This window comes from Otolemur garnettii, unplaced genomic scaffold (genome assembly GCF_000181295.1).
Source record: "Otolemur garnettii isolate 467f Iridium unplaced genomic scaffold, OtoGar3 scaffold00007, whole genome shotgun sequence".
Taxonomy (NCBI): Eukaryota; Metazoa; Chordata; class Mammalia; order Primates; family Galagidae; genus Otolemur; species Otolemur garnettii.
In genome coordinates this window covers 10,108,745-10,122,013 of record NW_003852402.1, presented here as the reverse complement: position 1 = coordinate 10,122,013, position 13,269 = coordinate 10,108,745, and the positions used below count along the sequence as shown (strand labels likewise).

General features: G+C 52.7%; 1 protein-coding gene across 1 annotated transcript in view; it reads left to right on the top strand.

The window, feature by feature from the left end:
* Positions 1 to 13,269, top strand: part of TRIOBP (TRIO and F-actin binding protein) — a 65,637-nt gene that overhangs the window by 42,630 nt on the left and 9,738 nt on the right. Inside the window, 6 exon segments of the mRNA XM_023509199.1 lie at positions 2,664 to 2,720; positions 5,330 to 5,437; positions 5,577 to 5,666; positions 6,216 to 6,325; positions 8,158 to 8,683; positions 9,049 to 9,159. Coding sequence (XP_023364967.1) covers positions 2,664 to 2,720; positions 5,330 to 5,437; positions 5,577 to 5,666; positions 6,216 to 6,325; positions 8,158 to 8,683; positions 9,049 to 9,159 — 1,002 coding nt within the window.

The following is a 13,269-nucleotide window of genomic DNA, read 5'->3' as shown; positions in this document are numbered from 1 at the left end:
TTTTTCTGAAAAAACTCCCTGAGTCCCCGTCTGTGCTGGGTCTTAGGGGGAGAACAGGTGTGTCCTGGACTTAGCATTGCGTGTAGTCTAACCTGGGAGGAATAAGTAAATGGCTTCAAGATAATCAGAGATGCAGCAGAGGCTTCGCAAAGGGGCTGTGGGAAGGCAGCACAGAGGCGGCTTGTGGTGCAGTGTGTGGCATGCCCTGGAAAAGGGACCTGAGGTGGCAATTGAGCTGGACTCAAGAAGGGGCTGGCCTGGTCAGTGGAGGAGGAGGAAGCCAGTGTTTCAGATAGAGGACACAGCAAGTGTGAAGGGCCTGCTTCCTGGGATGCTGGGGATCTGCAAGGCCTCCCCAGCTTCCTGGTGGTATAAAAGGGGGCCCTCAGAAAGGGGAGGCCAGAGTGGAAGGGTGTGTTACAGCTTTTGTGCCATCTTAAGGCAGCCGGACTTTGTTTTGAAGCCACCTGGACCCATCCCTGGAGATTTTAGGCAGGATGTGATGCTAGGCCTTGTGAGTGAGTCCCCCTGGCAGAGTGTGCTTGCTGGGGGCTGTGGCTCAGGCAGGAGGCGGGGCTGACCTTGGCCAAGGTGGGGGCTGGGCTATGAGAGCCTGTCAGCGCTCCTGAAAGGAAGGAGGACAAACTGAGCCTCCAGCAGCCAGTGGAAAGATGGTTCCAGAGGAGCCCTGTGTGAGAGTACATTCAGGGGAGACTTAGGGTATCATACTTTTCCACCCTGGGGACAGTTTTCCTTGCCAAACGGGTTTAAAACCCCAGTGGCAGCCTCCTCTCTCGATGTCGCTGTGCCATGTTGTGTCTGACCTGGTGTGTGGTATGTCTGTACTGGCCTCTGGAGGGTCACCATGCTGCTTCTGTGTACAGGCACATTCAGTTCTCTCAGGAAGTTTGGGGGATACACCCTCATCATTTGCTCTGTTAGGTAGCACGGCTCAGAAAGGAAGGGGGTGTGATTTAGGAAGGTCACAGCGACTCTGCTTCCCGGGCAGTCCCCGGGGTCCCAGCCTGTCATTCCGGTTGGGGAGCCCTTGCCCAGCCTCTCGGAGCTGTGGCTGCTCTCCCAGCCATGACCCAGTCCAACTGGCTACGTTGTCTGCTCAGCAGCCCTTTCAGGGGCTCTCACTTGGGTCAGCCCAGTGATGTCAGCTCCATGGGCCCAGGAAGCTGGGGGGAGGGGACTGTCTATAAAATGCAGGAATTTAGATCATAGAGGTAGAAAAGGGTAGATATTTTTTATTAAGCAGGTTTTCTCTGAGGCCTGTTGTGCTAGGTCCCATGCCAGACCTGGGAGCTGTGGGTGTCCCAGCCTGAGGGGAAGTGGAGCCAGGTATGGTCACCAGTCTTTAGCTTGGGACCATTTTGGGTGGCTTCTGTCTTCAGTAGCAAAATAGAGAGCAAACAGAATAAATGCAGCCCCAGGATTTCCCAGCTCTGAGCAGAGCCTGTGTCCCCTCCCTTAGGAAGGCAGAGAGAGGCTGCCAGCCTGCTGATGTTCCCTGACCATGACTATGGATAGTTCTGGATCCACAGCAGCCTCAAGTCCCTCTCGGTTCACTTCTTCCACCTGAGAAAGGGCTCTCTAGGAGGAGGGCAGGTCAGGAGAGGTGGCCAGGTCAGCTGGCTCTGGTTTCCAGCTGCTGCTGTCGATGTCCACCCCACTGAGCCACACCATCGGCTCCCTCCACGCAACCAGACACCTTGGCCTGGTGAGGCTGCGATGTAGGAGCTGATAGGTGGGCTCAGAGCCATGGCAACAGGTGGCTGCCTCTTCCTTGCCTGTTAGGCTGGCCCGCCCTGCTATTTTCCCTGCCATTGAGCAGGAGCTGATACCACAGAAGGACCAGGATCTAAATGAGAGAGGTCTCCTTAGTGGGCAGGGAGGGTCTAGGAGCTGGCATCCACCAGATGGGCATGGTCAGAGCAATACCAGGATGAATAGGTTTTTCATCTAGGACTGGGGTGGGGATGCCTGGCACATGCTGCAGCTGGGTGCCCCCAGGCCCCAGGGCTGTATTCCCCTGGGGAGCACCTGGAAGGTAGGGCTTGCCAGAACTGAGATGCCATCACCCTGGCCTTCCAAAAGAGATCTGCGGGGGTAGGGGGGGTGGGCAAATGTTTCTGACCCAGCCTGGCTCTGGCTATATCTTCTGGGGTCTCCAGGAGACAAAGGAAGGGCGGGACTGGTTGGACTACAAGGTCAGTAGGTTAGGGCAGGCACATTCCTTATAGCTGCCTGGGCCACATCAGAGAGAGGAGCTGAATGGTTCACTCAGCCCTACTGGTCCAGGCTGTTCTCTGAACTTTTCTCAGGGTCTCTTTACAGGCAGAGTTCTCTCAGCCCTCTCTCTCTCACTCTTGGATAAGGGGGTGGGCTGGTGGGAGGGAGCTTGGACATCCCATCCATGGTGTAAGTGCCAGCCACCTGGCGCCAGCCTCGTGGTTCCTGAAGAATGCCAGGTGTTAGGGAAAGGGGCCAAGGCTGCCTCGGTATCTAGCAAGCTGCTTGGATTTGAGGAGTGGGACTGGCTTCCTACAAACTCAGTCTTGCGGGACTTGGGTGAGGATAGGTACAGCATGCCTTTGTCACCAGCTCCAGCTGGCTTCTGCTGGGCCTGACTCATCTGCCTCCTCATTTCCCCATAGCCCGATCTGCTCAACTTCAAGAAGGGATGGATGTCGATCTTGGACGAGCCTGGAGAGGTAGGAGAGCTGAAGTGGAAAGGGGAGGAGACTGTGCTGCTATAGGGCCCTTGGGGATAGCCCAAGAGGCTAAGGGGTCCTTGGCCTGTCCAGCTTTCTAGAGATCCCAGCCTCTGGGAGGAGGGGTGGGTCTAAGGTGGGGACTGTGGTGAGAACCCTGGGAGCAGAGGCTGCTAGTCATCTCTCTGCCTCCTGGAGCAGTTCGTAGTGGGAAGGAGTGGAGGCCACCTACCCCCTCACACCTGTGTCCCACCCCTTAGTGAGGCTCTCATTAAGGGTCTCTTGGCCCTTCTATATCAGGATAACACTGGCTGGGAATGGAGGGCCTAGGCAGAAGGGATCACGGGGATCAGCTGGTCTGAGTCACACATAGATTTTCAGCATTTGGCCACAAGGCTGGGGCTCGTGAAGAAGGTGCTGGTTGAGTCAGAGCCTCTTCTAGGTCTCAGTGGCCATATCTATGACATGGGCATAATAGACAGTAATGATTATTAACAGAATAGATGGCAAGGTCACAGAGATCAAGCATGGAAAGAGTCCCACACCCCCCTGGCATTTACTGACCTTCCCTTCCCTTGACGTATCTGCTCTTTTTTTTTTTTTTGAGACAGAGTCTCAGGCAGTCCCCCTGGGTAGAGTGCTGTGGCATCACTCATAGCAATCTCTAACTCCTGGGCTCAAGGGAGTCTCCTGCTTCAGCCTCCCAAGTAGCTGGGACCACAGGCACCCACCACAGCGCCTGGCTATTTTTTTGGTTGCAGCCATCATTGTTGTTTGGTGGGCCCGGGCTGGATTTGAACCCACTACCTTAGGTGTATGTGGCTGGTGCCTTAGCTGAGCCCACGTATCGGCTCTTGGAACTGGTAGGGACAGTGGCTGTTTCTGCCCTTTCTGTGGCCAGGCTGGAGCTGGCTCCTTGCCCACCCTGTCTGGGAGGGGAGGTCTCCCCACCCCAGCCGTGCGTGTGCCTGTGGTTCAGGTCTGCATGCAGCCCGCATGCCGCGGAGGGCTCAGAGCCAAAGGGAATCTCATTGTGTTTCCAGCCCACATGTTTTATTCCCTCCAGCTCACAGCCTTCCGTACCCGCTGGCTGCCCACCCGTCCCCTGGTGGCTGCTCTCCAGGCTCACACAAGGCCTGGAACCCTGCCAGTGACCCCTTCCTGGCCTCTCCACCCAGGTCCCCAGAGGGCAGAGGGATTATGGGCCCCACCCAGAACTGGCTGTTATTCATCCTCTATCACAGGATTTTGGAATGTCCAAGCTGGAGGGGACTTGGGAGTTCAGCCAGCTCACCCCTGGTTGCAAAGACAGGAGACAGGCCCATGAGAATGTCAACATCTTCTAGGCTTAGCAGCACCTTGGGCAGACCCAGGCCTAGAACTCGGAGCTCCATCCATCTCTCATCCTAGAAAGTCATAGGCCAGGTTTGGAAGGGCCAAAGAAATGACTTGGCACAGAACCCCTGCCCTGCTTTTCAGAGAGGCAAGTGAGGTCCCTGGCAGCACCCAGTCCACTTGAGCAGAATGGTTCTAAGAGGGTCAGCCTCCTAGAACAAAGACCCAAACCTGGTGTCCATCCCTATGCCAAGTGCCATGAAAGAAGTACAAGGGAAGATTAGGCACTTCTAACCTCAGCAGAAGCTTTAGAGACTTCTTAGTAGCCCTGCTTTATAGGTCAGAAGACTGAAGCTCAGAGAAGTGGAGATACTTGTCTAAAGGCACACAGTAGTTAGGGAGTGGATGAAATTCAGGTCTCTGCTAAAACCCTGTTTCTCAGGGGAGGGAATATAGGAAGAAGTAGAAAGTGTCATCCCTGCACACTTTCGAGATCATATTATCTTCTTGAGGAAAGAAAACTACTTGAAGCAACAAACATCATGGACAGGGCTTGATGATGTGGGGAACCCTAAGAGGGCAGGAGACTGGGTGACATTCACTGACCCAGTTAGTGGGCAGACTCGACCAGCATTCCCATGGGGTGACCAGAATCCCAGAGGTGGAGTGAGTTTGGCTGATATCAGGCTGTTCTTCTGGTGACACCCCACCCCTTTCCTGCCATCCCAATCCCAAACCACAGGTCATAAGTGTACAGATTAATGCATTTTCTCATGTGCTACATATGTGGGTAACTAGTACACAGATCAAGAAACAGACCATGCCAGTACACAGACACCATGCAGTCCTGCTCTCTGGGAGACCTTCGTCCTCAACCACTATGGCAGTTAGGGGGTGTAGGAGTGGGGTGGGGCATATGGACAAAGACTTGAAGTACTCTGGCTTCACTTAGTCCCTGACTGCTAGCCAAGTGACCTTATGTAGGTCACAACCCTTCCCTGGTCTTTACTTGAGGGGTCTACCGGAGGAGGCTTGGAATCTTCAGGAGGGGTCTGGGAGCATCAACAAGTCAGAAAAGGGTTCCAAGAAGGAAAGGGGGGTGTACTTATGGAGGAAAAGCTGCCCCTGAGGCTCAGAGAGGAAATGGAGGGACCAGGCCTTAGACTGGGTTTCTGACCCTAAGCTGCTGCCCCAGCCCTGCTGTGTGCAGAATGGTTAGCCTGGCAGCATGCAGGACACCTGCAGAAGCGCACACGTGGGCTTTTTCATCCTACCCTCCCTCCCCCTCACTTATCAGCACCTCTGCTTCACAGTGGAAGAAGCATTGGTTTGTGCTGACGGATTCAAGCCTCAAATATTACAGAGACTCCACCGCTGAGGAGGTGAGACAACCAGTGGGAGGGCATCCTCTCCCCATCAGGGGCTGATATACCCTAAAAGATGCTGGGATGGCCTGGCTGGGGTCAACAAAGTGGGTCTCCCTGGGGCCCATGTGGACCAGGGTGGGTGCTTCTGCTCCAGGCAGATGAGCTGGATGGCGAGATCGACCTGCGTTCCTGCACGGATGTCACTGAGTACGCGGTGCAGCGCAACTATGGCTTTCAGATCCATGTGAGGCTGCATGCAGGGGTATGGGGGGTGGGGGGTTCAGTATATCTGCAGGCCCCAGAGGAGGTTTTGGTGCTGAACGTGGCTTACCATTGAGACTGGCTTCCTGTTGCCCGTTTATCAGAGGCCCTGAGCTCAGAGCCAGTCAGAAGCTCTAGTGTCAACAACTTAACTTATCTGGGGAGATCTTGGAGCCAGCAGGGTTTTCCCTAGGCTGCTGGAAGGGAGGTCTTGTGCCCTCTGCCTACTCCAGACTCAAGACTATAGATCAGGTGTCCTCAAACTACGGCCCGCGGGCCACATGAAATCTGCCTAGAACATTTATCCAGTCCACCGAGTGTTTTTGCTACCGCTGCCTGTCCTGCTTAGCAGCTGACTCATCCCAGGGCCCGCAGTCCAGCCCTCCAACAGTCTGAGGGACAATCAACTGGCCCCCTGTTTAAAAAGTTTGAGGACCCCTGCCTTAGATACTGTCCTGAAAAGCATGATCCACAGTGGGGAGGGAGCCATGGGGCTGGCCATATGGCAACCTACTCTGGGCTGGACTTACAGACCAAGGATGCTGTCTATACCTTGTCGGCCATGACCTCAGGCATCCGACGGAACTGGATTGAGGCTCTGAGGAAGACTGTGCGTCCAGCTTCAGCCCCAGATGTCACCAAGTATGTGCTGATCTGGACCAGGGCCTTGGGGGAGACAGTTACTTTTGCATCCTGGGTGGGATTCTGTGCACTCTCCTGAGGGCCATGTGGTTGTACCTTCTGGGCCTCAGTTTCTCTATCAACAAAATGGGAAGAGGACAATGAGCATTCTTGGTGTTCATGCAGAAATACATGAGGATTTGAGGTTTGATCTGCCATCTCTTTAATCCGCCATATCTTGGAAGAGAGTGAAGGGGCTTTGGCTTTTTGGGAAAGATACTTGTGCATTAGAAGCCTTGCTTAGGTGCTGTTCTGTCTCTAAACTATATATTGCTTCTTGGCCTTTTGGCTAAGATCAGATGTAGTATCTGTCTCCCTGCCATGGGGGCCATGGCTGAGCTGGTGTTCAGGGAGAGGGCTCCCTAGGTTTTCTGGCTCAGTGTACATCCCTCTTGGGGTAGGAAGCTCACTTCCTCTGGAGGTTGCCAGGGATAGAGGGGCAGGAGGGCTGAGTTACCTGGTGACAGAACCCCCATAAGTATAAACAGCTGCCCATGGGGACCTGGGATTTGCAGCTGCTGGACACCAGGAACAGACCGTGGTATTGAGGTGGGTGAATAGGAGGCCCTAACCTGGCCGCACCCTGCTGTTCAGCCTTAGGCCAGTGGCTTCCCTGCCTGGGTTTTAGGTTCCTCTTTTGTCACATTGGTGTGTCATGTCTGTGCCTGTGTGAGGATGTACCCAGAGCCCTTTGTAAGCCCCGAAGTACTGCACGGTTGGACTGTTATTTAGTATGTCAGCTCTGGTGCTTTAACAAAGAAGCTGGCTGAAGCAAGGTAGATACTCATTTTTCTCTCTGGAACAGTCCAGAAGTGTACAGTCTAGGCAGCTCTGTGGCCTCAGCTCACACTGTGGCCAGAGGGAACTGCTTAGGTTCTCATGAAGTCCCAGCCCTTTACAGGGAGCAGCCTGTCATGCCTGATGGGTGGAATGTAGTCACATGGCCACATGTAGCTACAGCAGGTGCTGGGAAGTATAGTTTTCAGCTGGGTGACCATGTACCCAGCAATTGCGGTGGGAGGAGAGGAGAACTGCCATAGTTGTTCAGTCTCAGCAACGTGTTCTGTCCTCTCAGAGGTCCCTGTCTTCACCTCATTCACAGTGACCATGGGCATCTCCTCTATTCTACTGTGAGCCTTGTGAAGCCCTGGCATTGTCTGTTTGTTTGTTTGTTTATTTTGAGACAGAGTCTCACTATGTCACCCTCGGTAGAGTGTCGTGGCATCACAGCTCACAGCAACCTCAAACTCTTGGGCTTAAGTGATTCTCTTGCCTCAGCCTCCCAAGTAGCTGGGACTATAGGCACCCACCACAAAACCCAGCTATTGTTGTTGTTGTCATTGTTGTTTAGTAGGCCTGGCCAGGTTCAAACCCACCAGCCCTGGTGCATGTGGCCGGCACCCTAACCACTGAGCCATAGGCACTGAGCTGTCTGTTATGTTTTTAATCCATTGATCACCTTTGCAAAGGGCCTCCTAGTTGCTTTCCGTGTTCACCCACCTAGTCCTCACATCCTTCCTGTGAGGTGTTGCCCCATGTTACAGATGAGATAACTGAGGCTCAAGAGAAGGCAGGGGAAGCCAGATAATCTGGGTCACTCTGCTGGCCGTCAGTGGAGCCAGGATGTCCCAGGGTCTGCTAGCGATGAAGCTTAAGTTCTCAACCTCTAGGTTGGGCTGCTTCCTTTCCTGGGGTCTGTCCTCGGCCCCTGGCACCCAGCTGATACTCCAGAAGTACCCATTGTGGAGCTGATCAGCCAGGTCCCACCTGACGTGACTCTGCTGGTGTCCTAGGCTCTCGGACTGTAATAAGGAGAACACACTGCACAGCTACAGCACCCAGAAGGGCTCCTTGAAGCCTGGGGAGCAGCGGACGTGCTCTGAGGTCATTGGCCGGGGTGGCCTTCGGAAGGCAGATGGGCAACGGCAGTCCTTGGACTATGTGGAGCTCTCCCCACTGACCCAGGGCTCCCCGCAGCGGGCCCGCACTCCAGCCCGCGCTCCTGACCGCCCAGCCAAGCAGGAGGAGCTGGAGCGGGACCTGGCCCAGCGCTCTGAGGAGCGACGCAAGTGGTTTGAGGCCACAGACAGTCGGGCCCCTGAAGTGCCAGCTGGTGAGGGGCCACGCCGAGGCCTGGGAGCCCCCCTCACCGAGGACCAGCAGAGCCGGCTCAGCGAAGAGATTGAGAAGAAGTGGCAGGAGCTAGAGAAGCTGCCCCTGAGGGAGAACAAACGGGTGCCCCTCACTGCCCTGCTCAACCAAAGCCGAGGGGAGCGCCGGGGGCCCTCGAGCGACAGCCACGAGGCACTGGAGAAGGAGGTAAGTGGCATCACAGCTGGCCTCTCTGGGCACCGCCTTGCCCACCAGCACCCCTCCGATCCCTGCTCTCATACCTGGCATTTGTCTCGCACACCTGCAGTGGTGGAGCACTGACTCCCAGTCCACTATCTGTCGCCGCAGACTCCTTTTGATCGGAATCTTTTTCCCTGGATCTTGGTGGTGTGTTTGGCTTTGTTTTTTTTCTTCTTAGTTCTGCCTTCAGCAGCCACAGAGAAGGGAAAAGGGGAAGAGAAGGGAGGGACTGCTTACTGTGCATCTCTGTTTACTGTGCATCTCTGACATGCCAAGCCTTGTCCTCCTCCCTGCTTCCAGGCTCCTACTGACCTGGACCCCCACTCCCATAGGTTCAGTCTCTTCGGGCACAGCTGGAGGCCTGGCGTCTCCGTGGGGAGGCTCCTCAGAGCGCACCTAGAACCCAGGAGGATGGCCACATCCCCCCAGGCTACATCTCACAGGTAAAATGGAAGAACTATTTTGTTGGGTATGGGGGCTGGTCTCTGATTGCCCTGTTATCAGGAAACAGCTAAGTTTTTGAGTGCCCTTCCCATGTGTTGGAACCTGGGTGAGACATGTGACATGGGTCATTTTATTTAATCTCCCCACAGCTGGTGGGCGTGGTCACTGTGCCCATTTTACAGACAAAGCCACTGGGCTCTGAGAGGTTATGTGACTTTCCTGAGGTCACCCCACCGGCAAATGGCAGAGGTGGGATTTGAGCATGGGTCCAGCTGACTGCAGAGCCTGTGAGTTCCCGTGTGACACTCTGCACTTGGACCCTTTTCCCTGCACCACCCTGGGGATGTGGGAAGCTGGTGGCCCCGGGAGTCACTCCCCAAACACAGGGAATTTCTGCTCATGCCTGCCAGGCCAAGGCCCCAGCAAGGAGGTCTGCGGGACATAGGAGCCTCCAGTGGCCCTCAGGGAGTACACCATCTGCCTAGGACAGCCGTTCTCAACAGGGTGATTTTTGCCCCCTTGGCAACATTTGACTATGTCTGGTAATACTTGGTTGTCACAACTGGGACAACTAGCTCTGCACAAAAAAAATTTTTGTGTGTGTGTGTACACATATACTTAAATAAATTTATTATAAGTTTTACTGGTATAAAGGATGCTTAGTATACATTTTACAAATAAAAATATAATACTTTTTATTGTGAATTCCACATAGCAAATCTATCTTTCTCAGAATGCTTTCAGTGATTTTTCCATACTCTTGTATCTCCAACTAATTAAGAAACAGACATAGCTCTAACATGTATTCTGGTTGACATTTTTGTTTATGCTAAATGAGTAAGGTAAGAAGATATACGTATGTTGGAACTTGGTCAATATTGTGAGCAACTTCTTTGTTGAATCAAATAATAGTTTTCTATTGAGAATATTTGAGAATATTCTATTAAGGATACTTCTGCAATTTTTTTGTTCTATTTACAACATAATGGTCATAGATATCACACTTTTAAGTTTAGTCTGCATTACTAGCATTTTTCATCACTTACTTAAGTCTCGGCAATCAACAGAACAAAAAATCAAGCCCTGATTTGTAACATTTACCAGTTTCTATTGTGTAAAACTCAGCTATCAGCATGAAGTCCCTGAACAAATGGAGTTGGGAAGAGATGTCACACCAGTCTATAGTATTTCCACCAGACAGATACAATAGACATGAATAACCTCAAATGTGCATATAATAAAATGGACTGAAAAAATTAGGAAATGATAAATTTTGAGTGTCTGTTACCTTGAGGGTCTTTTTTGTTTTTTGTTTTTTTCCTGAGCACAAGTGATCTTTCTGTCTTGGCCTACCAGAATGTATTACATTATTTTTAATGTAATCAATTTAAGGTATATAAATTTAATTTTTAATAACAGCTGTAAATAACAACTGATTCAGAAAATTCCTAAAAATGTGACAATCAGCTATCTGTAGTCAGCACACTGTTGGAGAAAATAATGCTGGGACCTGTGCTGGGTAAGAGGAGCCTTCTAGAAGCTTCCAGGGGGAGGTCAAGAAGGGCTGTCAGGAAGGCTTCCTTCCTGAGAGGTGGGCACTGAGTTGAGCAGGGTGTGTGCAAGCAAGCTAGGAGACTGGGGTGGGGGTGGGGGCAGAGCCTGATGCTGGAAGCAGGTGAAGGAGGGCAGTACTGTCAAAGCCTCCCCCGAGGCAGAGGAGGGGGCTGGGCTAAACACCACAGCCTGTGGCAGGGAGAAGACCTCAGAGGCCCCAGCCAGGGGCTGGTAGCTGTGCTGGCTCTGGGCAGGTTCCAGGGTTGCTTTCTGAGGGGTGAGACTAGGTGGGCCCCTCACAGCCACCTGAGCCTTGAGGGGCTCCCTCCTTCTCCATTTTACTCTCGGCTTGTGCATGGGGAGATTGAGACCCAGAGATGGGTGTGGCATTTGAGCCGAAGGCAGGCCTGTGTCTGGAATCCAGGCTTCCTGGTCCCCAGAGGCCCCATGGGGTACTCCAAAGGCTGTCATTTCTCTGTTAGGTTGGGACAGGTGGGGGCAGCTGGGGAAATGGGGGTGGGGGGATATAGGTGAGAAGGGTTTAATTGGGAAGCAGAGCAAGAAGACTGGGGTGGAGTGACCCCAGATGCAAAGGTCATCAGAGAAGAGGAGCTGAGTCATCTGTGTCTCCCTCAGGCACAGGAAGAGGCTGCTGGAAACTCAGGACCTGGAGAGGTGACAGCTGAGAGAGACTGCCCAGCTGGTACCTTAGGCTAGGTGGTGCCTCTCTTTGGGGAGGGGTGGTTGCCACTGCAGGAGAGCTGTCAGGGGCTCTCAGCCTTTACCTAATGGACTTCAGTGCCTTCCCAGCCTATTACAGTGGGGGCCACAGGCATTTCTTTATCTACTTTGATGTCCATGTCAGAGGCAGCAGCCAATATCAGGAAACCTTGGGCCACTCAGGAAGGTAGGTCAGAGAGCAGCACCTACCTGGCCTTCTAGGAGCCCCTCTTCATGAGGTGGTTCCCATCTCCTAATGTCAGCACCTGTACCCCATTAGCTGCTGGGTCTGCCTGCCTGCTCAGGCCCTTTGAGGAGCAGTAATCCGTGTTCCCTTTCCAGGCTTAGCACAGGTGCTCACTTCAGGGACTTACAGATGCTATGACTGAGCTCAAAAAAGGCAGGGGCTTGTTCAAATCCACTCCAAGGTGCAGCAAGGACTAGGACCCAGTGTGTGGGACTCCAAAGCCATGGTTTTTTTTTTAAACCAAGTGAGGTTTTTTTTTGGTTTTTTTTTTGGTAGAGACAGAGTCTCACTTTATTGCCCTTGATAGAGTGCCATGGTATCACACTGCTCACAGCAACCTCCAACTCACGGGCTTAGGCAGTTCTTTTGCCTCAGCCACCCAAGTAGCTGGGACTACAGGCACCCGCCACAATGCCCGGCTATTTCTTTGTTGCAGTTTGGCTGGGACCACGTTTGAACCTGCCATCCTTGGTATATGGGACCGGCGCCCTACCCACTAAGCCACAGGTGCTGCCCCAAAGCCATGTTTTTTTGTCCTAAGTGGGAGGATACACAGAGGGCAGGTGGGACAGACATCCTTGCTGTCTCCCTAAGCTGGCCTGCTGCAGTTACAGGAAACACAGAATTCCTCCTCTGGCCCTCCCCCTTCCCTCTTGTATTGACCTTTACACAGTTTCTTTCTTTCTTTCTTTTTTTTTTTTGGCCAGGGCTGGGTTTGAACCCACCACCTCTGGCACATAAGGCCAGCGCCCCACTCCTTTGAGCCACAGGGCCGCCCCTTTACACAGTTTCTTAATTATGTAAAAACATGTTTACATTTCCATAAATAATTCAAACAATTTAAAAGTTTGGAAATGAATACATGCCCACTCCCCTCCTGCCAGCTCCCACCCCAGGGGTTACCCCAGTGATTAAGGCAGCAGCTGCCTGTCTGTATTTGTTTCCTGTGGCAGCTGTAACAAATTACCACAGCTGCATAAATGACACAAATTTATTACCTTATAGTTTTGCAGGCTACAAGTTTAACACAGGCAGCTCCAGACTAAAACCAAGGCAGTGGCAGGGCTGAGTCCTCTAGAGGCTCTCAGTGGGACCCACATCCTTGCCTTTTGGTGATTGCTCAAGTTCCTTGGCTCGTGGCCTCTTCCTTCATCTTTAAAGGCTGCAAAGGGGAAGCCGAGTCTACCCTTCACATCTCTCTCTCACCATTCCTTCTTGGTCACACATCCCTCAGGCTCGTCCCTCCTGCCCTCTTCATCCACTTATAAGGACCCTTGTGATTACTTTGGGCTCACTGGCTAATCTAGGATAATCTCCTGATTTTAAGGTCAGCTGATTAGCAAACTAATTCCCTCTGCAGCCTGAATTCCCTTTTGCCTTGTCATGACATAGTCCCAGATCCTGGGAAGAAGGGTATGGACATACATATTTCATTCATATACATACAACTCTGTTTTGGTCCCACATGCGGGATCATACCATATGTGCTGTCAGAAGACAGCTTCAAGACGCCTTTCCACAGCAGTCACGGGGGGGGGAACGGGGGGGGGCAGCTCTATCTTTTTTTTTTTGCAGTTTTTGGCTGGGG